The sequence below is a fragment of the Oncorhynchus mykiss genome, chromosome 9 (assembly GCF_013265735.2).
Source record: "Oncorhynchus mykiss isolate Arlee chromosome 9, USDA_OmykA_1.1, whole genome shotgun sequence".
In the NCBI taxonomy this organism is placed as follows: Eukaryota; Metazoa; Chordata; class Actinopteri; order Salmoniformes; family Salmonidae; genus Oncorhynchus; species Oncorhynchus mykiss.
The window spans coordinates 79,234,779-79,261,343 of NC_048573.1; the positions used below are offsets into that span (position 1 = coordinate 79,234,779).

Genomic DNA, 26,565 nt, shown 5'->3' on the forward strand with positions numbered 1-26,565 from the left:
CCATTCCTTCCTGTCTTCCTGTAGTTGATGAGTCTGTCTGTCTTCCATTCCTTCCTGTCTTCCTGTAGTTGATGAGTCTGTCTGTCTTCCATTCCTTCCTGTCTTCCTGTAGTTGATGAGTCTGTCTGTCTTCCATTCCTTCCTGTCTTCCTGTAGTTGATGAGTCTGTCTGTCTTCCATTCCTTCCTGTCTTCCTGTAGTTGATGAGTCTGTCTGTCTTCCATTCCTTCCTGTCTTCCTGTAGTTGATGAGTCTGTCTGTCTTCCATTCCTTCCTGTCTTCCTGTAGTTGATGACACTTTGCTTCTTGAAAGTACAATATCTTGAAAACTTGACTGCTGACATACAAAACATTTTGGGATTTTATCTATCAACAGCGGACTCTTTTTTTTAAATACCAAAATAAAATGTTTTAGTGGAATTTGGGGGTGGAGCTCAATATACAATATATTTCCTGTTTCCTGTTTTATTTAGACAAGGAGTCAATGCTTAGTCCAAGGTATCTTTATTTTGACAGGAAGTCAAGGTCTATTTATTTAGACAGGGAGTCAATGCTGAGACCAAGGTTTATTTATTTAGACAGGGAGTCAATGCTGAGACCAAGGTATATTTATTCAGACAGGGAGTCAATGCTGAGACCAAGGTCTATTTATTTAGACAGAGAGTCAATGCTGAGACCAAGGTCTCTTTATTTAGACAGGGAGTCAATGCTGAGACCAAGGTCTATTTATTTAGACAGGGAGTCAATACTGAGACCAAGGTCTCTTTATTTAGACAGAGAGTCAATGCTGAGACCAAGGTCTATTTATTTAGACAGGGAGTCAATGCTGAGACCAAGGTCTATTTATTTAGACAGAGATTCAATGCTGAGACCAAGGTCTCTTTATTTAGACAGGGAGTCAATGCTGAGACCAAGGTCTATTTATTTAGACAGGGAGTCAATACTGAGACCAAGGTCTCTTTATTTAGACCGAGAGTCAATGCTGAGACCAAGGTGTCTTTATTTAGACAGGGAGTCAATGCTGAGACCAAGGTATCTTTATTTAGACAGGGAGTCAATGCTGAGACCAAGGTTTATTTATTTAGACAGGGAGTCAATGCTGAGACCAAGGTCTCTTTATTTAGACAGGGAGTCAATGCTGAGACCAAGGTCTATTTATTTAGACAGGGAGTCAATGCTGAGACCAAGGTGTCGTTATTTAGACAGGGAGTCAATGCTGAGACCAAGGTCTATTTATTCAGACAAGGAGTCAATGATGAGACCAAGGTGTCTTTATTTAGACAAGGAGTCAATGATGAGACCAAGGTGTCTTTATTTAGACAAGGAGTCAATGCTGACATGTAGAAGTGGTTGTAGCACTTGTAATTGTGGTTGTAGAGCGTGCAGACAGGGTTTTAGACCATGTAAATGTGGTTGTAGGATGAGTAGATGTGGTGGTAGTATGTGTAAATGTGGTTGTAGGACGTGCAGGACGAGTAGATGTGGTTTTAGGATGTGTAGATGGGGTTGTAGGATGTGAAGATGGGGTTGCAGGATGTGTAGATGGGGTTGGAGGATGTGTAGATGGGGTTGGAGGATGTGTAGATGTGTAGATGGGGTTGTAGGATGTGTAGATGGGGTTGTAGGACGTGTAGATGGGGTTGTAGGACGTGTAGATGTGTAGATGGGGTTGTAGGATGTGTAGATGTGTAGATGGGGTTGTAGGATGTGTAGATGGGGTTGTAGGATGTGCAGATGGAGTTGGAGGACGTGTAGATGGGGTTGGAGGACGGGTAGCTGGGGTTGGATGACGTGTAGCTGAGGTTGGAGGACGTGTAGCTGGGGTTGGAGGACGTGTAGATGGGGTTGGAGGACGTGTAGATGTGGTTGGAGGACGTGTAGCTGGGGTTGGAGGACATGTAGATGGGGTTGGAAGACGTGTAGCTGGGGTTGGAGGACATGTAGATGGGGTTGGAGGACGTGTAGATGGGGTTGGAGGATGTGTAGATGGGGTTGTAGGACGTGTAGATGTGTAGATGGGGTTGGAGGATGTGTAGATGGGGTTGGATGATGTGTAGATGGGGTTGGAGGACGTGTAGATGGGGTTGGAGGACGTGTAGATGGGGTTGGAGGACGTGTAGATGGGGTTGGAGGATGTGTAGATGTGTAGATGGGGTTGTAGGACGTGTAGATGGGGTTGGAGGACGTGTAGATGGGGTGGGAGGACGTGTAGATGGGGTTGGAGGATGTGTAGATGGGGTTGTAGGATGTGTAGATGGAGTTGGAGGACGTGTAGATGGGGTTGGAGGACGTGTAGCTGGGGTTGGATGACGTGTATCTGGGGTTGGAGGACGTGTAGCTGGGGTTGGAGGACGTGTAGATGGGGTTGGAGGACGTGTAGATGGGGTTGGGGGACGTGTAGCTGGGGTTAAAGGACATGTAGATGGGGTTGGAGGACGTGTAACTGGGGTTGGAGGACATATAGATGGGGTTGGAGGGCGTGTTGATGGGGTTGGAGGATGTGTAAATGGGGTTGTAGGACGTGTAGCTGGGGTTGGAGGACGTGTAGATGTGGTTGGAGGACATGTAGCTGGGGTTGGAGGACATGTAGATGGGGTTGGAAGACGTGTAGATGGGGTTGGAGGATGTGTAGATGGGGTTGTAGGACGTGTAGATGTGTAGATGGGGTTGGAGGATGTGTAGATGGGGTTGGATGATGTGTAGATGGGGTTGAATGATGTGTAGATGGGGTTGGAGGACGTGTAGATGTGTAGATGGGATTGGAGGATGTGTAGATGGGGTTGGATTATGTGTAGATGGGGTTGGAGGACGTGTAGATGTGTAGATGGGGTTGGAGGATGTGTAGATGGGGTTGGAGGACGTGTAGATGGGGTTGGAGGATGTGTAGATGGGGTTGGAGGATGTGTAGATGGGGTTGGAGGATGTGTAAATGTGTAGATGGGGTTGTAGGACGTGTAGATGGGGTTGTAGGACGTGTAGATGGGGTTGTAGGACGTGTATATGGGGTTGGAGGACGTGTAGATGGGGTTGGAGGATGTGTAGATGGGGTTGGAGGATGTGTAAATGTGTAGATGGGGTTGTAGGACGTGTAGATGGGGTTGTAGGACGTGTAGATGGGGTTGTAGGACGTGTAGATGGGGTTGTAGGACGTGTATATGGGGTTGGAGGACGTGTATATGGGGTTGGAGGACGTGTAGATGGGGTTGTAGGATGTGTAGATGGGGTTGGAGGATGTGTAGATGGGGTTGGAGGTCGTGTAGATGGGGTTGGAGGACGTGTAGATGTGTAGATGGGATTGTAGGATGTGTAGATGGGTTGGAGGACGTGTAGATGGGGTTGGAGGACATGTAGATGAGGTTGGAGGACGTGTAGATGTGTAGATGGGGTTGTAGGACGTGTAGATGGGGTTGTAGGACGTGTAGATGGGGTTGTAGGACGTGTAGATGTGTAGATGGGGTTGTAGGATGTGTAGACGGGGTTGTAGGATGTGTAGATGGGGTTGGAGGACGTGTAGATGGGGTTGGAGAAAGTGTAGATGGGGTTGTAGGATGTGTAGATTGGGTTGTAGGACGTGTAGATGGGGTTGTAGGACGTGTAGATGGGTTGGAGGACGTGTAGATAGGGTTCGAGGATGTGTAGATGGGGTTGGAGGATGTGTAGATGGGGTTGGAGGATGTGTAGATGGGGTTGGAGGATGTGTAGACGGGGTTGGAAGATGTGTAGATGGGGTTGGAGGACGTGTAGATGGGGTTGGAGGAAGTGTAGATGGCGTTGTAGGATGTGTAGATTGGGTTGTAGGACGTGTAGATAGGGTTGGAGGACGTGTAGATGGGTTGGAGGACGTGTAGATGGGGTTGGAGGATGTGTAGATGGGGTTGGAGGACGTGTAGATGGGTTGGAGGACGTGTAGATGGGTAGGAGGACATGTAGATGGGGTTGTAGGACGTGTAGATGGGTTGGAGGACGTGTAGATGGGGTTGGAGGATGTGTAGATGGGGTTGGAGGATGTGTAGATGGGGTTGGAGGATGTGTAGAGGGAGTTGGAGGATGTGTAGATGGGGTTGGAGGACGTGTAGATGGGGTTGGAGGATGTGTAGATGGGGTTGGAGGACGTGTAGATGGGTTGGAGGACGTGTAGATGGGTAGGAGGACGTGTAGATGGGGTTGTAGGACGTGTAGATGGGGTTGGGGGGCGTGTAGCTGGGGTTAAAGGACATGTAGATGGGGTTGGAGGACGTGTAGCTGGGGTTGGAGGACATATAGATGGGGTTGGAGGACGTGTTGATGGGGTTGGAGGATGTGTAAATGGGGTTGTAGGACGTGTAGATGGGGTTGGAGGACGTGTAGATGTGTAGATGGGATTGGTGGATGTGTAGATGGGGTTGGAGGACGTGTAGATGTGTAGATGGGATTGGAGGATGTGTAGATGGGGTTGGATTATGTGTAGATGGGGTTGGAGGACGTGTAGATGTGTAGATGGGGTTGGAGGATGTGTAGATGGGGTTGGAGGACGTGTAGATGGGGTTGGAGGATGTGTAGATGGGGTTGGAGGATGTGTAGATGGGGTTGGAGGATGTGTAAATGTGTAGATGGGGTTGTAGGACGTGTAGATGGGGTTGTAGGACGTGTAGATGGGGTTGTAGGACGTGTATATGGGGTTGGAGGACGTGTAGATGGGGTTGTAGGATGTGTAGATGGGGTTGGAGGATGTTTGGATGGGGTTGGAGGTCGTGTAGATGGGGTTGGAGGACGTGTAGATGTGTAGATGGGATTGTAGGATGTGTAGATGGGTTGGAGGACGTGTAGATGGGGTTGTAGGACGTGTAGATGAGGTTGGAGGACGTGTAGATGTGTAGATGGGGTTGTAGGATGTGTAGACGGGGTTGTAGGATGTGTAGATGGGGTTGGAGGACGTGTAGATGGGGTTGGAGGAAGTGTAGATGGGGTTGTAGGATGTGTAGATTGGGTTGTAGGACGTGTAGATGGGGTTGTAGGACGTGTAGATGGGTTGGAGGACGTGTAGATGGGTTGGAGGACGTGTAGATGGGGTTGGAGGATGTGTAGATGGGGTTGGAGGACGTGTAGATGGGTTGGAGGACGTGTAGATGGGTAGGAGGACGTGTAGATGGGGTTGTAGGACGTGTAGATGGGTTGTAGGAGGTGTAGATGGGTTGGAGGACGTGTAGATGGGGTTGGAGGATGTGTAGATGGGGTTGGAGGATGTGTAGATGGGGTTGGAGGATGTGTAGATGGAGTTGGAGGATGTGTAGATGGGGTTGGAGGACGTGTAGATGGGGTTGGAGGATGTGTAGATGGGGTTGGAGGATGTGTAGATGGGGTTGGAGGATGTGTAGATGGGGTTGGAGGATGTGTAGATGGAGTTGGAGGATGTGTAGATGGGGTTTGTAGGATGTGAAGATGGGGTTGGAGAACGTGTAGATGGGGTTGTAGTTGTAGTCAGGGTGTGGGGGTGTGAAATGGTTTTGACTGCACCTGAAACAGAAACACACAGAAAACAAATACAAAAAGGAAAAGTTAATACTATCTCTCTGTGTATGTGCGTGTGCGTACATGTATGTACCTTTACTTGAGGATGGTGTTGAGTCTGTACTGGTAGTATTGGTAGTTGTCCTGACAGTCCTCCCAGGGGTTAAAGGTCATGTCCTCATCCTTCTCTACAAACGTTTCCCAGACAGACAAGAAGTCAGACGGCTTCATCATCCTTATCCTCACACCCAGTGACGCCAGGCACCGCAGGCCCACCTAGCACACAGAGACACAAACACACAGCACGCACATGTACTGTATGAGAGCGAGGGAGTCTAATTTGGTATTTGGTATTTTATTAGGATCCCCATTAGCTGTTGCAAAAGCAGCAGCTACTCTTCCTGGGGTCCAAACAAAACATGAAACGTGACATAATACAGAACATTAATAAACTCAAAGACAGAACTACATACATTTTTAAAATGGCAAACGTAACCTACATATCAATACATACACACAAACTATCACAAACTAGGTCCAATAGAGGAGAGGCGTTGTGCCGTGAGGTGTTGCATTATCTGTTTTTGAAACCAGATTTGCTGTTTATTTAAGCAATATGAGATGGAAGGAAGTTCCATGCAATAAGGGCTCTATATAATACTGTACGCTTTCTTGAATTTGTTCTGGATTTGGGGACTGTGAAAAGATGACTGGGGTGTGTGTCAGAGCTTTGTGTAAGTTGACTATGCAAACTATTGGAATTTTCAACACATTCATGTTTCTTATGAAAAGAAGAAGTGATGTAGTCAGTCTCTCCTAAACGCTTGGCCAGAGAGACTGGCATGCATAGTATTTATATCAGCCCTCTGATTACAATGAAGAGCAAGACCTGTCGCTTTGATGCCCATCTCTGTGTGTGTGGGAGGGGGATTGGCACCTTTATCTCAGGCTCCTCCCACAGGAAGAGGCGGGACATGAGGAGGTAGAGGCGGAGATTCTTTCTCAGTCTGAGGACATCGGCCATCTTGGTGAAGCAGGCTGCACAAGGACTGGAAGATACGTACCACCGGACCTCATATTCCTGGGAGGAGTCATAGTGGGGGAGGACCTGTGGGCGAGAAGGGGAGAATCTGAGTCAAAGAGTTGGTACGAGGGTACACCTAGAGGGAGAATATGTGTCAGAGTTGGTAGGAGGGTACACCTAGAGGGGGAATATGTGTCAGAGTTGGTAGGAGGGTACACCTAGAGGGGGAATATGTGTCAGAGTTGGTAGGAGGGTACACCTAGAGGGGGAATATGTGTCAGAGTTGGTAGGAGGGTACACCTAGAGGGAAGATCTGAGTCACAGAGTTGGTACAAGGGTACACCTAGAGGGGGAATATGTGTCAGAGTTGGTAGGAGGGTACACCTAGAGGGGGAATATGTGTCAGAGTTGGTAGGAGGGTACACCTAGAGGGAGAATCTGAGTCACAGAGTTGGTACGAGGGTACACCTAGAGGGGGAATATGTGTCAGAGTTGGTAGGAGGGTACACCTAGAGGGGGAATATGTGTCAGAGTTGGTAGGAGGGTACACCTAGAGGGGGAATATGTGTCAGAGTTGGTAGGAGGGTACACCTAGAGGGGGAATATGTGTCAGAGTTGGTAGGAGGGTACACCTAGAGGGGGAATATGTGTCAGAGTTGGTAGGAGGGTACACCTAGAGGGGGAATATGTGTCAGAGTTGGTACGAGGGTACACCTAGAGGGGGAATATGTGTCAGAGTTGGTAGGAGGGTACACCTAAAGGGAGAATCTGAGTCACAGAGTTGGTACGAGGGTACACCTAGAGGGGGAATATGTGTCAGAGTTGGTAGGAGGGTACACCTAGAGGGGGAATATGTGTCAGAGTTGGTAGGAGGGTACACCTAGAGGGGGAATATGTGTCAGAGTTGGTAGGAGGGTACACCTAGAGGGGGAATATGTGTCAGAGTTGGTAGGAGGGTACACCTAGAGGGGGAATATGTGTCAGAGTTGGTAGGAGGGTACACCTAGAGGGAGAATCTGAGTCACAGAGTTGGTAGGAGGGTACACCTAGAGGGAGAATCTGAGTCACAGAGTTGGTAGGATGGTACACCTAGAGGGGGAATATGTGTCAGAGTTGGTAGGAGGGTACACCTAGAGGGGGAATATGTGTCAGAGTTGGTACGAGGGTACACCTAGAGGGGGAATATGTGTCAGAGTTGGTAGGAGGGTACACCTAGAGGGGGAATATGTGTCAGAGTTGGTACGAGGGTACACCTAGAGGGGGAATATGTGTCAGAGTTGGTAGGAGGGTACACCTAGAGGGGGAAAATGTGTCAGAGTTGGTAGGAGGGTACACCTAGAGGGAGAATCTGAGTCACAGAGTTGGTAGGAGGGTACACCTAGAGGGGGAATATGTGTCAGAGTTGGTAGGAGGGTATACCTAGAGGGGGAAAATGTGTCAGAGTTGGTAGGAGGGTACACCTAGAGGGGGAAAATGTGTCAGAGCTGGTAGGAGGGTACACCTAGAGGGGGAATATGTGTCAGAGTTGGTAGGAGGGTACACCTAGAGGGGGAATATGTGTCAGAGTTGGTAGGAGGGTACACCTAGAGGGGGAAAATGTGTCAGAGTTGGTAGGAGGGTACACCTAGAGGGAGAATCTGAGTCACAGAGTTGGTAGGATGGTACACCTAGAGGGGGAATATGTGTCAGAGTTGGTAGGAGGGTATACCTAGAGGGGGAAAATGTGTCAGAGTTGGTAGGAGGGTACACCTAGAGGGGGAAAATGTGTCAGAGTTGGTAGGAGGGTACACCTAGAGGGGGAATATGTGTCAGAGTTGGTAGGAGGGTACACCTAGAGGGGGAATATGTGTCAGAGTTGGTAGGAGGGTACACCTAGAGGGGGAATATGTGTCAGAGTTGGTAGGAGGGTACACCTAGAGGGAGAATCTGAGTCACAGAGTTGGTAGGATGGTACACCTAGAGGGGGTATATGTGTCAGAGTTGGTAGGAGGGTACACCTAGAGGGGGAATATGTGTCAGAGTTGGTAGGAGGGTACACCTAGAGGGGGAACATTCGTCAGAGTTGGTAGGACGGTACACCTAGAGGGGGAATATGTGTCAGAGTTGGTAGGAGGGTACACCTAGAGGGGGAATATATGTGTCCCACACTAAAACTGGCTCCATGATGCATCCCACACTGAAACTGGCTTCATGGTGCATCCCACACTAAAACTGGCTTCATGATGCATCCCACACTGAAACTGGCTTCATGGTGCATCCCACACTAAAACTGGCTTCATGGTGCATCCCACACTAAAATTGGCTTCATGATGCATCCCACACTAAAACTAGCTTCATGGTGCATCCCACACTAAAACTGTCTTCATGGTGCATTCCACACTAAAACTGGCTTCATGGTGCATACCACACTAAAACTGGCTTCATGTTGCATCCCACACTAAAACTGGCTTCATGGTGCATCCCACACTAAAACTGGCTTCATGATGCATCCCACACTAACACTGGCTTCATGGTGCATACCATACTAAAACTGGCTTCATGATGTATCCCACACTAAAACTGGCTTCATGGTGCATCCCACACTAAAACTGGCTTCATGGTGCATCCCATGATAAAACAGCCAAGTGAGCCCTCCATCCAACTTTATGTTGTTACCCGTGTGAAGAAGGCCTCCTCTACGTGTGCGGTGGCGTGTTCGTCCTCTATGTATCCCTGTAGTGGATCAGTGGCGCCCTCCGGAGTCTCCACGCGGTAACATAGCAACGTCTTATTACGGCCAGATGAATACTCAACGTTCCGGAATTGGAACTTAAAGTAGAACGGACTCATCTGCTCCCTGTGGGGAGAAGGGGAGAGGGAGGGAGAGAAAAATAAGGAGATAAAGAGAGAGAGGATAAGCTAAAGGTGGCGACCTGCTGTTTGAGGTCAAATAAGCTTCCAAGACGAATATTCCCTGCCATGACCCGAATTCGAAAAAGGGTTGCTGGAGCCACAACACAGAGTACTAACTGTGCAAACGGAGGAGATGATTGTGGACTTCAGGAAACAGCAGAAGGAGCAGCCCCCTATCCACATCGACGGGACAGTAGTGGAGAAGGTAGTAAGTTTTAAGTTCCTCGGCGTACACATCATGTACAAACTGAAATGGTCCACCCACACAGACAGTGTGGTGAAGAAGGCGCAACAGTGCCTCTTCAACCTCGGGAGGCTGAAGAAATTTGGCTATACACCAAAAACACTCACAAACTTTTACAGGTGCACAATCGAGAGTATCCTGTCGGGCTGTATCACCGCCTGGTACGGCAACTGCTCCGCCCACAACCGTAAGGCTCTCCAGAGGGTAGTGAGGTCTGCACAACGCATCACCGGGGGCAAACTACCTGCCCTCCAGGACACCCACAGCACCCGATGTCACAGGAAGGTCAAAAAGATCATCAAGGACAACAACTACCCGAGCCACTGCCTGTTCACCCCGCTATCATCCAGAAGGCGAGGTCAGTACAGGTACATCAAAGCTGGGACCGAGAGACTGAAAAACAGCCTCTATCTCAAGGCCGTCAGACTGTTAAACAGAAATCACTAACTCAGAGAGGCTGCTGCCTACATTGAGACCCAATCACTGGCCACTTTAATAAATGGATCACTTGTCACTTTATACAATATCATTCTAAATAATGCCACTTTAATAATGTTTGCATATCTTACATTACTCATAGCACATGTATATACTCTATTTTATACCATCTACTGCACCTTGCCCATGCCATCGCTCATCCATGTACTTACATGTACATATTCTCATTCACCCCTTTAGATTTGTGTGTATTAGGTAGTTGTTGGGGAACTGTTAGATTACTTGTTAGATATTACTGCACTGTCGGACCTAGAAGCACAAGCATTTTGCTACACTCGCATTAACATCTACTAACCATGTGTTTGTGACAAATAAAATTAGATTTGGATTTGATTTGGTAACTACTATAGGATCACAGCACTCTACTGGAAAACATGGCTAACACAAGATAGAGGCTATTCCAAATCCGAACAGTATCCCTTACCCTCTTTTGATTAAACCCTGAAAATATAAATGTTATAAATGAAGCCCTAGGGACCTCAGAGTTAGTGGTAGTGCCCAGGGAGAGAGGTAGGGGGTGTATTGGGACCGGCTGTCATGGTAACAGTCACTACTAATGAATCAAATCAAATCAAATTTTATTTGTCACATGCTTCCTTACAAGCCCTTAACCAACAATGCAGTTCAAGAAATAGAGTTATGAAAATATTTACTAAATAAACTAAAGTGAAAAAAAAACAAGTCAATCAAAAAGTAACACAAGAAATGTACATAACAATAACGAGGCTTTATACAGGATGTACCAGTACCGAGTCAATGTGCAGGGTTAGAGGTTAATCGAGGTCATTTGTAAAGTGACTACAAACCTCTGTTATGGTGGGGTTTGGCTGCTTTGATCATGACATAACAATCATTATAAAACTGGTTGTTTGGATCCTGGATGCTGATTGGACAAGCAGTGTTTGAAGACGGTAATGGTTCCAATAGTTTTTCCACCAGGCATTTTTCCCACAGGGTATTTTAGAAACACTTAGAGTAAGGGCTGTGATTCATGGACGCTTGCCCTGGCATGACGTTTTGATAACTGTGTAAATTTCTCTTGGAGAAGTTGACTTCTATCAGTATATTCACCTGTATATGTGGCGATCATAAAGATCTACAAAGGTCATAATGATCTGAAGGAGACTGCCGAATCGAGGTAAACATCTCTGGATTAACCATCTGTTAGCAAAATGTGCTGACTTTCATTGAATTGACAATTCTGTGAACTGTCTTGTGTAAGTTTTACATTGACACAATAACTGTTAGCAAAGGTGTCAGCTAGAGATGATGTGTAGGAGCTGGCAGGGATTGTAGCCTTGCATGATGTCTACGTTGATGCTAATTAGCATTTTCTAATCTGAGAGTAAATAGAGCCCAACATATTGATAAACGTCGCCTTGTACCAGAGAGATTTACATGGTAATCAAAACGTCACACAAGGGTACGCCTGCGTTAAACACAGCTCTTATTGAAGGGTTCCTGAAATTCCCTACGAGAAAAATGATTGGAACCATTTCCCTGTTTGACCGCAAGACTCTATGGGCATTATGACACTGTGGGGCTCTATTGGTCATCACAGGCTCACTATATCTGCTAACAGTTTCATCTGAAAATTGTCACTGCATCTCAATGGGTTGGTTGTTTGCCAACAAAACGGACACCTGCGCAACTATTGGGCAAAACAGATGTGTTGGCTTAGATTGTTGACAACATGTAAACGATATTTTGTCTCCAATGTTTATTGAAAATATAAATACATTTGCACAATGAGCACTTGTTGTCTTTCAAATACATTGCTACATGGTTAGCTACCTAGCGAATTTGAGCTATATTAGCATTGACATGTAATTAGTCAAAACACTTGTCACATGTCACATGCACCGAATACAGTGAAATGCTAAATTACATGCCCTTGACCAACAATGCAGTTTTGAGAAAAATAAGTGTTATGTAAAAATAGATAAGTAAAAAATAAAATAACAAATAACAAATAATTAAAGAGCAGCAGTAAAATAACAGTAGTGAGGCTATATACAGGGGGTACCGGTACAGAGTCAATGTCCGGGGGCACTGGTTAGTCGAGGTAATTGAGGTAATATGTACATGTAGGCAGAGTTAAAATGACTATGCATAGATAATAAACAGAGAGTAGCAGTAGCATAAAAGGGGATGCAAATTGTCTGGGAAGCCATTAGTGTTCAGGGTCTGACAGTCTATGACTGGGGTGGGTGGGGTCTTTGACAATGTTTACGGCCTTCAGGGACAAGTTGAAAATGTCAGTGAACACACTTGCTAGTTAGTCAGCGCATGCTCAAAGGACACATCCTTATAATCTGTCTGTCTTGTAAATCTTGACCTGTTTAAAGGTCTCACTCACATCGACTACAGAGAGCGTGATCACACAGTTGTCAGAAACAGCTGGTGCTCGCATGCATGTTTCAGTGCTACTTGCCTCGAAGCGAGCATAGAAGTAATTTAGCTCACCTGGAAGGCTCGTGTCACTGGGCAGCTCGTGGCTGTGCTTCCCTTTGTAGTCTGTAATAATTTGCAAGCCCTGCCACATCCGACAAGCATCGGAGCCGGTGTAGTATGATTCAATCTTAGTCCTGTATTGACGCTTTGCCTGTTTATTGGTTCGTTGGAGGGAATAGCGGGATTTCTTATAAGCGCCCAGGTTAGAGTCCCGCTCCTTGAAAGCGGCAGCTCTACTCTTTAGCTCAATGCAGATGTTGCCTGTAATCCATGGCTTCTGGTTGGGGTATGTATGTACGGTCACTGTGGGGACAGCGTCATCAATGCACTTATTGGTGAAGCCGGTGACTGATGTGGTATCCTCCTCAATGCCATTGGATGAGTCCTGGTACATTATTCCAGTCTGTGCTAGCATCTGCGTCATCTGACACCTTCCATATTGAACAAGTCACTGGTACTTCCTGCTTTAGTTTTTGCTTGTTAGCAGGAATCAGGAGGATAGAGTTTTGGTCAGAATTGCCAAATGGAGGGCGGGGGAGAGCTTTGTACTCGTCTCTGTCTGTGGAGTAAATATCTAGAGTTGTTTTCTCTCTGGTTGTACATGTAACATGCTGGTAGAAACGGATTTAAGTTTCCCTGCATTAAAGTCCCAGGCCGCCTCTGGGCTCCCAAGTGGTGCAGCGGTCTAAGGCACTGCATCCCAGTGCTAGAGGCGTCACTACAGACCCTGTTTAGATTGCAGGCTGTATCACAACCGACCATGATTAGGAGTCCCATAGGGCGGCGCACAATTGGCTCAGCCTTGTCCGGGTTTGGCAGGGGTAGGCCGTCATTGTAAATAAGAATTTATTCTTAACTGACTTGCCTAGATAACTAAAGGTTCAATAAATAAATAAAAATGATACTTTTTTTGTTTGCTTATGGCTTTATACAGCTCGCTGAGTGCAGTCTTCGTGCCAGGATTGGTTTGTGGTGGTAAATAGACAGCTACAACTCTCTTGGTAAATAGTGTGGTCTACAGCTTATCATGAGATACTCTACCTCAGGCGAGCAAAACCTTGAGACTTCCTTAACATTGATTTTCCGCACCAGCTTTTATTGACACACTGATTAGTAAAGTAATTTAATGAGCAAAATATAAAAAACAGTTGATTTCACAGGTTAAAAAAAGGAACAGAAAGGAACAATTCAAACCGTTACTTTTTTGGGGTTGAACCAGTTCAGAACTGTATTTTGCTGATCGGAACAGTAGAACGTAATTCATTTTGAGGGGGTTTTTTGGTTCCAACATGTTTTGAATAAGTCAATTTTCTTATTGACAACTCCACACCTGTAGCACAGTGCTGCCATGACAACTCCACACCTGTAGCACAGTGCTGCCATGACAACTCCACACCTGTAGCACAGTGCTGCCATGACAACTCCACACCTGTAGCACAGTGCTGCCATGAAAACTCCACACCTGTAGCACAGTGCTGCCATGACAACTCCACACCTGTAGCACAGTGCTGCCATGACAACTCCACACCTGTAGCACAGTGCTGCCATGACAACTCCACACCTGTACCACATCACTGCCATGACAACTCCAAACCTGTAGCACAGTGCTGCCATGACAACTCCACACCTGTAGCACAGTGCTGCCATGACAACTCCACACCTGAACCACATCGCTGCCATGACAACTCCACACCTGCACCACATCGCTGCCATGCCATAACCACACCTGTACTACATCGCTGCCATGACAACTCCACACCTGCACCACATCGCTGCCATGCCATAACCACACCTGTACTACATCGCTGCTATGACAACTCCACACCTGTACCACATCGCTGCCATGCCATAACCACACCGGTACTACATCGCTGCCATGACAACTCCACACCTGCACCACATCGCTGCCATGCCATAACCACACCTGTACTACATCGCTGCCATGACAACTCCACACCTGTACCACATCGCTGCCATGCCATAACCACACCGGTACTACATCGCTGCCATGACAACTCCACACCTGCACCACATCGCTGCCATGACATAACCACACCGGTACTACATCGCTGCCATGACAACTCCACACCTGCACCACATCGCTGCCATGCCATAACCACACCGGTACTACATCGCTGCCATGACAACTCCACACCTGCACCACATCGCTGCCATGCCATAACCACACCGGTACTACATTGCTGCCATGACAACTCCACACCTGCACCATATCGCTGCCATGCCATAACCACACCTGTACCACATCGCTGCCATGACAACTCCACACCTGCACCACATCGCTGCCATGCCATAACCACACCTGTACCACATCGCTGCCATGACAACTCCACACCTGCACCACATCGCTGCCATGCCATAACCACACCTGTACCACATCGCTGCCATGACAACTCCACACCTGCACCACATCGCTGCCATGCCATAACCACACCTGTACCACATCGCTGCCATGACAACTCCACACCTGCACCATATCGCTGCCATGCCATAACCACACCTGTACTACATCGCTGCCATGACAACTCCACACCTGCACCACATCGCTGCCATGACATAACCACACCTGTACTACATCGTTGCCATGACAACTCCACACCTGTAGCACAGTGCTGCCATGACAACTCCACACCTGCACCACATCGCTGCCATGCCATAACCACACCTGTACCACATCGCTGCCATGACAACTCCACACCTGCACCACATCGCTGCCATGCCATAACCACACCTGTACCACATCGCTGCCATGACATAACCACACCTGCACCACATCGCTGCCATGACAACTCCACACCTGCACCACATCGCTGCCATGCCATAACCACACCTGTACTACATCGCTGCCATGACATAACCACACCTGCACCACATCGCTGCCATGCCATAACCACACCTGTACCACATCGCTGCCATGCCATAACCACACCGGTACTACATCGCTGCCATGTCACCTCCACACCTGCACCACATCGCTGCCATGTCACCTCCACACCTGCACCACATCGCTGCCATGTCACCTCCACACCTGCACCACATCGCTGCCATGTCACCTCCACACCTGTACCACATCGCTGCCATGCCATAACCACACCGGTACTACATCGCTGCCATGTCACCTCCACACCTGCACCACATCGCTGCCATGTCAACTCCACACCTGCACCACATCACTGCCATGTCACCTCCACACCTGCACCACATCGCTGCCATGTCACCTCCACACCTGCACCACATCGCTGCCATGTCACCTCCACACCTGCACCACATCGCTGCCATGTCACCTCCACACCTGCACCACATCGCTGCCATGTCACCTCCACACCTGCACCACATCGCTGCCATGTCACCTCCTCACCTGCACCACATCGCTGCCATGTCACCTCCACACCTGCACCACATCGCTGCCATGTCACCTCCACACCTGCACCACATCGCTGCCATGTCACCTCCACACCTGCACCACATCGCTGCCATGTCCCCTCCACACCTGCACCACATCGCTGCCATGACAACTCCACACCTGCACCACATCGCTGCCATGTCACCTCCACACCTGCACCACATCGCTGCCATGTCACCTCCACACCTGCACCACATCGCTGCCATGACAACTCCACACCTGTACCACATCGCTGCCATGTCACCTCCACACCTGCACCACATCGCTGCCATGTCAACTCCACACCTGCACCACATCGCTGCCATGTCACCTCCACACCTGCACCACATCGCTGCCATGACAACTCCACACCTGTACCACATCGCTGCCATGACAACTCCACACCTGTACCACATCGCTGCCATGACAACTCCACACCTGCACCACATCGCTGCCATGACAACTCCACACCTGCACCACATCGCTGCCATGACAACTCCACACCTGTACCACATCGCTGCCATGACAACTCCACACCTGCACCACATCGCTGCCATGACAACTCCACACCTGTACCACATCGCTGCCATGACAACTCCACACCTGTACTACATCGCTGCCATGACAACTCCACACCTGTACCACATCGCTGCCATGACAACTCCACACCTGTACCACATCGCTGCCATGACAACTCCACACCTGTACTACATCGCTGCCATGTTTTGAAGAAGTCAATTTTCTTCTTCTACTACTTCTGTGGGCTGGTAAACTATCTAGCTATCATCAACCCTGCCCCTTATCCAAATACAATTAAGCGCTGATGAAGCCAGACAGTCAATAACTGTTGTCTTTTAGCAGATTGTATAACAACACATATAACATACAATAAAAACAACAGTATTGTCACGCCCTGACCTTAGAGAGCCTTTTTATTTCCCTATTTGGTTAGGTCTGGGTGTGATTGGGGTGGGCATTCTATGTTTTCTATTTCTTTGTTTTTGGCTGAGTGTGGTTCCCAATCAGAGGCAGCTGTCTATCGTTGTCTCTGATTGGGAATCATACTTTTCCCACCTAATGTTGTGGGTAATTATTTATTTTCTGTGTGTGTTTGTGTGCACCACGGTTGCGTCACGGTCGGTTTCTGTTTACCTGTTTGTTGTGAAGGTTTCACTTTATTAAAGATGTGGAATTACATGCACGCTGCGCCTTGGCTCATCTATGACAGGGAGTTTGAAGACAGTGATCGTGACAAGTATGAAATGTATTATAAAACACATGCTGATTAAAAATTAGAAACAAGCAAATAGAATTGCCAAATATTTGTCTTTCTTAATTTACATTTCCCCATCACCCGAATGGCACAATCCCGGATTGTCCATACCTATCAGGCTGAGATGGGGAGTCTGCAACGGAACACAGAAATTGAATCAGAAGTGTTGTTAGGGAAGGGATGCAAAAAGTGTTTTAATCAGAAAGAATTCAGTATTCACTCATTGTGAAATGATCTTAGCATCATAAAGTAAAGCCCTGAAGCCTGGTATTGAATGGTTTCAATGAAGGGGCAACGGCTGAGGTGCAATAAAGAGGTGGCTTGCATGATTCAACATCATCAGGGCTGCCATGACAACTCCACACCTGTAGCACAGTGCTGCGATGACATAACCACACCTGTACCACATCGCTGCCATGACAACTCCACACCTGTAGCACAGTGCTGCCATGACAACTCCACACCTGCACAACATCGCTGCCATGACATAACCACACCTGTACCACATCACTGCCATGACAACTACACACCTGTACCACATCGCTGCCATGACAACTCCACACCGGTAGCACAGTGCAGCCATTACAACTCCACACCTGTAGCACAGTGCTGCCATGACATAACCACACCTGTACCACATCGCTGCCATAACAACTACACACCTGTACCACATCGCTGCCATGACAACTCCACACCGGTAGCACAGTGCAGCCATTACAACTCCACACCTGTAGCACAGTGCTGCCATGACAACTCCACACCTATAGAACAGTGCTGCCATGACAACTCCACACCTGTAGCACAGTGCTGCCATGAAAAATCCACACCTGTAGCACATCGCTGCCATTACAACTCCACACCTGTACCACATCACTGCCATGTCACCTCCACACCTGTACCACATCGCTGCCATGTCAACTCCACACCTGTAGCACATCGCTGCCATGTCACCTCCACACCTGCACCAAATCACTGCCGTGACAACTCCACACCTGTACCACATCGCTGCCATGACAACTCCACACCTGCACCACATCGCTGCCATGACATAACCACACCTGTACCACATCGCTGCCATGACAAGTCCACACCTGTAGCACAGTGCTGCCATGATAACTCCACACCTGTAGCAAAGTGCTGCCATGACAACTCCACACCTGTAGCACAGTGCTGCCATGACAACTCCACACCTGTACCACATCGCTGCCATGACAACTCCACACCTGTAGCACAGTGCTGCCATGACAACTCCACACCTGCACCACATCGCTGCCATGACAACTCCACACCTGCACCACATCGCTGCCATGACAACTCCACACCTGTACCACATCGCTGCCATGACATAACCACACCTGTACCACATCGCTGCCATGACAACTCCACACCTGTAGCACAGTGCTGCCATGAAACTCCACACCTGTAGCAAAGTGCTGCCATGACAACTCCACACCTGTAGCACAGTGCTGCCATGACAACTCCACACCTGTACCACATCGCTGCCATGACAACTCCACATCTGTAGCACAGTGCTGCCATGACAACTCCACACCTGCACCACATCGCTGCCATGACAACTCCACACCTGTACCACATCGCTGCCATGTCACCTCCACACCTGTACCACATCGCTGCCATGTCACCTCTACACCTGTACCACATCGCTGCCATGTCACCTCCACACCTGTACCACATTGTTGCCATGACAACTCCACACCTGTAGCACAGTGCTGCCATGACAACTCCACACCTGTAGCACAGTGCTGCCATGACAACTCCACACCTGTACCACATCGCTGCCATGACAACTACACACCTGTAGCACAGTGCTGCCATGACAACTCCACACCTGTAGCACAGTGTTGCCATGACAACTCCACACCTGTAGCACAGTGCTGCCATGACAACTCCACACCTGTACCACATCGCTGCCATGACAACTCCACACCTGCACCACATCGCTGCCATGACAACTCCACACCTGTAGCACAGTGCTGCCATGACAACTCCACACCTGTACCACATCGCTGCCATGACAACTCCACACCTGTAGCACAGTGCTGCCATGACAACTCCACACCTGCACCACATCGCTGCCATGACAACTCCACACCTGCAACACATCGCTGCCATGACAACTCCACACCTGTACCACATCGCTGCCATGACATAACCACACCTGTACCACATCGCTGCCATGAAACTCCACACCTGTAGCAAAGTGCTGCCATGACAACTCCACACCTGTAGCACAGTGCTGCCATGACAACTCCACACCTGTACCACATCGCTGCCATGACAACTCCACACCTGTAGCACAGTGCTGCCATGACAACTCCACACCTGCACCACATCGCTGCCATGACAACTCCACACCTGCACCACATCGCTGCCATGACAACTCCACACCTGTACCACATCGCTGCCATGACATAACCACACCTGTACCACATCGCTGCCATGACAACTCCACACCTGTAGCACAGTGCTGCCATGAAACTCCACACCTGTAGCAAAGTCCTGCCATGACAACTCCACACCTGTAGCACAGTGCTGCCATGACAACTCCACACCTGTACCACATCGCTGCCATGACAACTCCACACCTGTAGCACAGTGCTGCCATGACAACTCCACACCTGTAGCACAGTGCTGCCATGACAACTCCACACCTGTACCACATCGCTGCCATGACAACTACACACCTGTAGCACAGTGCTGCCATGACAACTCCACACCTGTAGCACAGTGTTGCCATGACAACTCCACACCTGTAGCACAGTGCTGCCATGACAACTCCACACCTGTACCACATCGCTGCCATGACAACTCCACACCTGCACCACATCGCTGCCATGACAACTCCACACCTGTAGCACAGTGCTGCCATGACAACTCCACACCTGTACCACATCGCTGCCATGACAACTCCACACCTGTAGCACAGTGCTGCCATGACAACTCCACACCTGCACCACATCGCTGCCATGACAACTCCACACCTGCACCACATCGCTGCCATGACAACTCCACACCTGTACCACATCGCTGCCATGACATAACCACACCTGTACCACATCGCTGCCATGAAACTCCACACCTGTAGCAAAGTGCTGCCATGACAACTCCACACCTGTAGCACAGTGCTGCCATGACAACTCCACACCTGTACCACATCGCTGCCATGACAACTCCACACCTGTAGCACAGTGCTGCCATGACAACTCCACACCTGTAGCACAGTGCTAGCATGACAACTCCATACCTGCACCACATCGCTGCCATGACAACTCCACACCTGCACCACATCGCTGCCATGACAACTCCACACCTGTACCACATCGCTGCCATGACATAACCACACCTGTACCACATCGCTGCCATGACAACTCCACACCTGTACCACATCGCTGCCATGTCACCTCCACACCTGTACCACATCGCTGCCATGTCACCTCTACACCTGTACCACATCGCTGCCATGTCACCTCCACACCTGTACCACATTGTTGCCATGACAACTCCACACCTGTAGCACAGTGCTGCCATGACAACTCCACACCTGTAGCACAGTGCTGCCATGACAACTCCACACCTGTACCACATCGCTGCCATGACAACTACACACCTGTAGCACAGTGCTGCCATGACAACTCCACACCTGTAGCACAGTGTTGCCATGACAACTCCACACCTGTAGCACAGTGCTGCCATGACAACTCCACACCTGCACCACATCGCTGCCATGACAACTCCACACCTGTACCACATCACTGCCATGTCACCTCCACACCTGTACCACATCGCTGCCATGACAACTCCACACCTGTACCACATCGCTGCCATGACAACTCCACACCTGTACCACATCGCTACCATGTCACCTCCACACCTGTACCACATCGCTGCCATGACAACTCCACACCTATAGCACAGTGCTGCCATGACAACTCCACACATGACAAGCTCTCTCACACACACACACACACACACACACACACACACACACACACACACACACACACACACACACACACACACAAAGCAAGGATGGAGTGACAAAGTGCAGTGCTTAAAGACACACAGAGCCTGATATGGCATTACCATAATCTCAAGGCTGTGCGCTCGGTCTGAGTGCAGCGACCGTGAAAAAAAGAAGGCCCAAAATGAAGCCTGGAAATCAGGTGCTTTTGGGGGACAGCGGCGGAATCGTTGGGTTTAGAAGGACAATTCAACCACAGGAATGTTCCTAAGGTCCTCCCGATCTGTGCAAGCCTAATCTTGACCGTGTGGCATTAAGCCTTAACAGTAAAACAGGGGTTTTTGATCTCACAGATTACAATGACATCAATCCCCATAGGAATACATTGCCTGCTCCCCTAAATTCAACCTATAGCCTATGTTGATTATGAATGGCGTATGAACCTGTCTTCGATGACAATCCATCAGGCCACTATGAGGTCTACCTGTGTTGATTCTAAGCTTCCTGGAGCAACCGGAAGTGATTAAATTCACCCAAAAGGTGTTTTGATGTACTTCTTGCGACTAGCAATCCCGGATCCGGGAGCGTAATCATCGCCTCAAACAAATTAGCATAACGCAGCGGACATAAATACCCCTAGAAACTTTTCCTATTCATGAAAATCGCAAATGAAATATATTCAAACACAAGCTTAATCTTTTGTTAACATAAAGACTTTAAACTCAGGATTCTGTGAGAGCCTACCCCAAGGAAGATATGTGTTCAAGTTTAGCTTCCTGTACCAACCGGAAGTGCCTTAAAATGATGTCATAGGTGCTGTTTCGGAGGGTTAAAAAGGTCAGATCTTTTCAAAACTTCATATGTGTGATTAAGCAACCCTCATGAACTGTAAATCAGTCATTTCTCCCAACAGATGTCAAAGAAAAACCTCTCACACGCACACACACACACACACGCGCACACACGCACACGCACGCACACGCACGCACACGCACGCACACGCACACACACACACACACACGCACACACACACACACACACACACGTGACACAGTGCAGTGCTTAAAGACACACTTAGCCTGCAATGGCATTACCATAATCTCAACCCATAACAGTTAAAAGAAGGTGTTTACATCAAACAATTTGCATTGACTTCTCTCCCCATAGGAATACATTGCCTGCACCCCTAAATTCAACCTGAAGCCTATGTTGATTATGAATGGCGTATGAACTTGTCTCCGATGACAATCCATCAGGCCACTATGAGGTCTACCTGTGTCGATTCTAAGCTTCCTGAAGCAACCGGAAGTGATTAAATTCACCCTAAAAGTGTTTTGATATACATAACCTGCAATTGTGAAAATCACTGCATTCAACCCTGTGTAGATCAATCAATTCTCAACATAAATACTTAAAACTCAGGATTCTGTAAGAGCATACCCCAATCAAGATATGTGAATCTGTCTTTGATGACAATCCATCAGTCTACTATGAGGTCTATCTGTGTCGGTTCTAAGCTTCCTGAAGCAACCGGAAGTGGTTAAAATCACCCTAAAAGTGTTTTTCCATACCCAACCTGCTTTTTGATAGAAATAGTGCATTCAACCCTGATAGCTCATTCAAGGACCCCGTAGCAATGCCCGGAAAATGTGGATTTTCAACACTAATTAAGGTCGCCACTCGGGCTCCAAATGACCTATCAGGCCGAAACTTGGGATTCGGGGTCGCCTCAGCTCGGCCTACATATAATGTCAGAACTGGACCCGCAACTAGAACGTAACTACGTGTTTTATGTTTTTATTATGGTTTGAACAGAAGGCGCTGTGAATTTTGGGCCAGCTCTGAAAAATGTGATAGCTGGCTTCAAAACAGTTTGGTGTTCGAATGATATCTAACTGACTGATGGACGGTGGACGGTGACTTGCTGGCTGACTTTTGTCCATTTGCAATATGTTTAAACAGTGAGGTACCATAACCAAAGTGACATTCTGAAATCAGAATGCACATTGAAACATATTGCAAATGACCAGCCGTGCACCTGATGATTGGAATGGGTTACCAGGAGCACATTTTTAAAACTGTTTTTAATGCATTATGGGGTAGCAAGGGGTCCACGGTTGGGTAGGGAGAACCCCCCACCTGTGCCCATCCAACAGGGGGAGCATTGTCATTGTCATTTTGGACGTTTTTAAAAAAAATCATTAAAAAAACAACAGTCCCACTTCTCCCTCATCATACATGACAAATAGACCATCTAGGTTGATTCATGGCTTAACATAGTGCTATATATCATTTGGGCAGTATGAAAACAGGTTTGCCTTTTGGACATGGTTCACTGACTTTGGGTTTGTAAACTGACTTCCATTGAAGTGACTGACTTTCAAATCTTTTAGAATGCATTTGGACATTTCTTATGGCATTTGGCAAATAAAAAAAGTGACTTGTGACTGACTTTTGACTTCCTATGAAATCATCTTGCAAATGGACAAAACATATGCGTTATGGACAAGTATTATTATTATTTTTAAATTATAATAAAATATGACTAAAGTATGTTCATACAGTTCTTATAAATGTGGAATTGACAAAAAAAATTGAAAGAATAAAAATTTTCTGAATTTTACTCTTGGGTCTTGACTTGTGTTACATTTTGCAATATGAAATATTACGGTGGAGCGCACTCGCCATCTATTGGATTTTTGCAGTGTTACACTTGGCATTTGCCATATGGCATTTGCAATCAACTTTGAATGAAACGAAGTCCAATTGAGTGGTATTGGACATCGTGTATATGTTTTGTACAGAGCCAATATGTTCCCATTCATTTTTGTCCATTTCAGGGGGGTGTTCCCTTACACCTACGAATGACGGGGTTGAGGGCCTTGTCGGACGTCTGAAGTAAATCTTTCCCGTACGACTCATTGAAGAAAAAGTATTCCTCCAGTACGGGGTGAATAACTGCTGTCCTGACATCCAGAAGCTCTTTTCGGTTAGAAGACACGGTGGCAAAAACATTATGTACAAAATAAGTTACAAATAACGCGAAAAAACACACACAATAGCACAATTGGTTAGTGGATCAGAAACGACAACCATCTCCTCTGGCGCCATTTTTGGAGAGACCTGAAAATATCTGTGCAGGTACGCCCCATCCAACCTGAGCTTAAGAGGATCTACAGAGAAGAACGGGAGAAACTCCCCAAATACAGGTGTGCCAAGCTTGAAGCATCATACCCAAGAATAACTGTGGCTGTAATCACTGACAAATGTGCTTCAATGAAGTACTGAGTAAAGCATCTGAATACTTATGTAAATGTGTATAAAATGATGAGAGAGACATGACACAAACCCCCAGAGAAAGTATACCTGCCTATGTGTGTTAGAGAGAAAGTGTGCAAAAGAGATTTGTGTGTGGTTGGTGTGTGTTTGGTGAATGTGTTTACCCAGTGACGATCTCCCATGGTGGCAGCTCGATGGTTTCAAACTCTCCATTTTCCACTCCTCCTTCTGCTACCTCTGTTATCTCCTCCATTCCACCTGTCTTCTCTCCGCCTCCCTCCTTCTTCCTCACCTCCCCTGGTTGGTGTTGGTATCCCGTCTTCACAACTTGGTATCCTGTCTTCAACACTTTCTCCTTCTTCTGCTCCTTCTCCTGCTCCTCCTCCTTCTCTAGTGGTTTGCTCTCTCCTTTCTTCTCCCTCTTCTTCACTGAAAGCCAGACTGGGTGGTTGTCAGCCATGACTCTGTGTTTCAGCGTCTGTAATCAAGTGAATGTCAGTTAGAGGGAGACGTGCGCTGTCTGACTTATATAAATATTATTGTTTGTGTGTGTGTGCATTTTGAATGAGACAGTTAGGTGACACCCACTTTTTCCATGCCTGGCTATTAACAGAAGAATCTAAAGGGGGATGTCAGTAGTGGAATTCATTTAGGAACTGTCAGACACACACACACAGTAATATTCTATGTCAGGCTTTTAGGACTGTCAGCAGGCCAGCAACAGGCAAGTTATTAATAACTTGCCTGTGTCTGTCTGTGCGTGTGTGTTGTGACCAGGGCTCTTTTCTTTCCAGATTTAAAACCCTTATCACTACATCAAGGTCACACAAACAGACACACATACACACACACAGAAGGTGCAGAGTGTGCATCTGTGGACAAACAATCAAATCTGTACAGCAATCTGGGGACAGAATCTAGGGGAGGGGAGGAATGGTGTGTGTGTAGACAATCAATCAATCTGTACAGCAATCTGGGGACAGACTCTGGGGGAGGGGAGGAATGGTGTGTGTGTAGACAAATAATCAATCTGTACAGCAATCTGGGGACAGACGTTGGGGGAGGGGAGGAATGGTGTGTGTGTGTAATGGGTTTCTGCACTGCAGATGTAACAACTTGTGGCGAGAGAGAGAGAGAGGGAGGTGTAGGGGGAAGTTACAATTTACTCTCTCTCTCTGCCCAGTAATTCATTTCAGAGACAGTTACCAGACTACCCAGAATGCTCTGCTTTAGCCTAACTAGAATGTACGGGCAGCTGGTGGGTGTGCTGCTATCTGCTGTTTGTGAAAACATATTCCTAAAACACATATCACACATCCTATTTAGTAGAGGCTCGTTTGTCTGATGACTGATTCAACTGGAATGTAATTACTCCCTAGTACCCAGGCTCCTCTCTGCCTCCCCACTGCCAGACACACCTGTAAAAGAACACACAGACACAAACAAACAAAAAACTAACAAACAAACAAATACAACATCAAACAAAACAATTAAGGAATAAAACCACTAAAGTCCATGTAGCCTACAGGGTTCAGACTGCTATGGACCTGAACCCTCGCAAGGCTGCCGGCCCAAACGGCATCCCCACCCGCGTCCTCAGAGCATGTGCAAACCAGCTGGCTGGTGTGTTTACAGACATATTCAATCAATCCTGTTCCCACAATCTGCTGTTCCCACATGCTTCAAGAGGGCCCCAATTGTTCCTGTTCCCTAGAAATCTAAGCCAACTGAACTAAATGACTATCGCCCCGGAGCACTCACTTCCGTCATCATGAAGTGCTTTGAGAGACTAGTCAAGGACCATATCACCTCCACCCTACCTGACACCCTAGACCCACTCCAATTTGCTTACCGCCCCAATAGGTCCGCAGACGATGCAATCGCAACCACACTGCACACTGTCCTAACCCATCTGGACAAGAGGAATACCTATGTAAGAATGCTGTTCATCGACTACAGCTCAGCATTTAACACCATAGTACCCTCCAAACTCATCATCAAGCTCGAGACCCTGGGTCTCGACCCCGCCCTG

At 47.8% G+C, this 26,565-nt stretch overlaps 2 protein-coding genes across 2 annotated transcripts; both read right to left on the reverse strand.

Moving 5' to 3' along the window:
* Window positions 1-1,487: 1,487 nt before the first annotated feature.
* Window positions 1,488-5,573, reverse strand: LOC118965947 (DNA-directed RNA polymerase II subunit RPB1-like). The gene is made up of 5 exons (XM_036986984.1): window positions 5,543-5,573; window positions 4,605-5,493; window positions 3,613-4,242; window positions 2,165-2,569; window positions 1,488-1,923 (listed from the first exon to the last, which is right to left on the reverse strand). Exons 1-5 carry the CDS (start codon window positions 5,571-5,573, stop codon window positions 1,488-1,490), a joined length of 2,391 nt encoding a protein of 796 aa, XP_036842879.1.
* On the reverse strand, window positions 5,352-25,367 carry LOC110532878 (probable C->U-editing enzyme APOBEC-2). The gene is made up of 5 exons (XM_036989155.1): window positions 24,698-25,367; window positions 9,167-9,347; window positions 6,425-6,595; window positions 5,582-5,763; window positions 5,352-5,493 (listed from the first exon to the last, which is right to left on the reverse strand). Exons 1-4 carry the CDS (start codon window positions 24,991-24,993, stop codon window positions 5,584-5,586), a joined length of 828 nt encoding a protein of 275 aa, XP_036845050.1. The 5' UTR covers window positions 24,994-25,367; the 3' UTR covers window positions 5,352-5,493; window positions 5,582-5,583.
* Window positions 25,368-26,565: the final 1,198 nt, after the last annotated feature.

Bases quoted from the DNA above. Each gene is read 5' to 3' on its own strand.
- LOC118965947 (XM_036986984.1), bottom strand. From the start codon at position 5,573: ATGTACGCACACGCACATACACAGAGAGATA. The intron at 5,494-5,542 runs GTATTAACTTTT...TTTCTGTTTCAG, and splicing joins CGCACATACACAGAGAGATA to GTGCAGTCAAAACCATTTCA. The intron at 1,924-2,164 runs GTCCTACAACCC...CTCCAACCCCAG, and splicing joins TCCTCCAACCCCATCTACAC to CTACACGTCTTCCAACCCCA.
- LOC110532878 (XM_036989155.1), bottom strand. From the start codon at position 24,993: ATGGCTGACAACCACCCAGTCTGGCTTTCAGTGAAGAAGAGGGAGAAG. The intron at 9,348-24,697 runs GTAAACACATTC...TTCTCCCCACAG, and splicing joins CCATGGGAGATCGTCACTGG to GGAGCAGATGAGTCCGTTCT. The intron at 6,596-9,166 runs GTAACAACATAA...TCTCGCCCACAG, and splicing joins AGGAGGCCTTCTTCACACGG to GTCCTCCCCCACTATGACTC.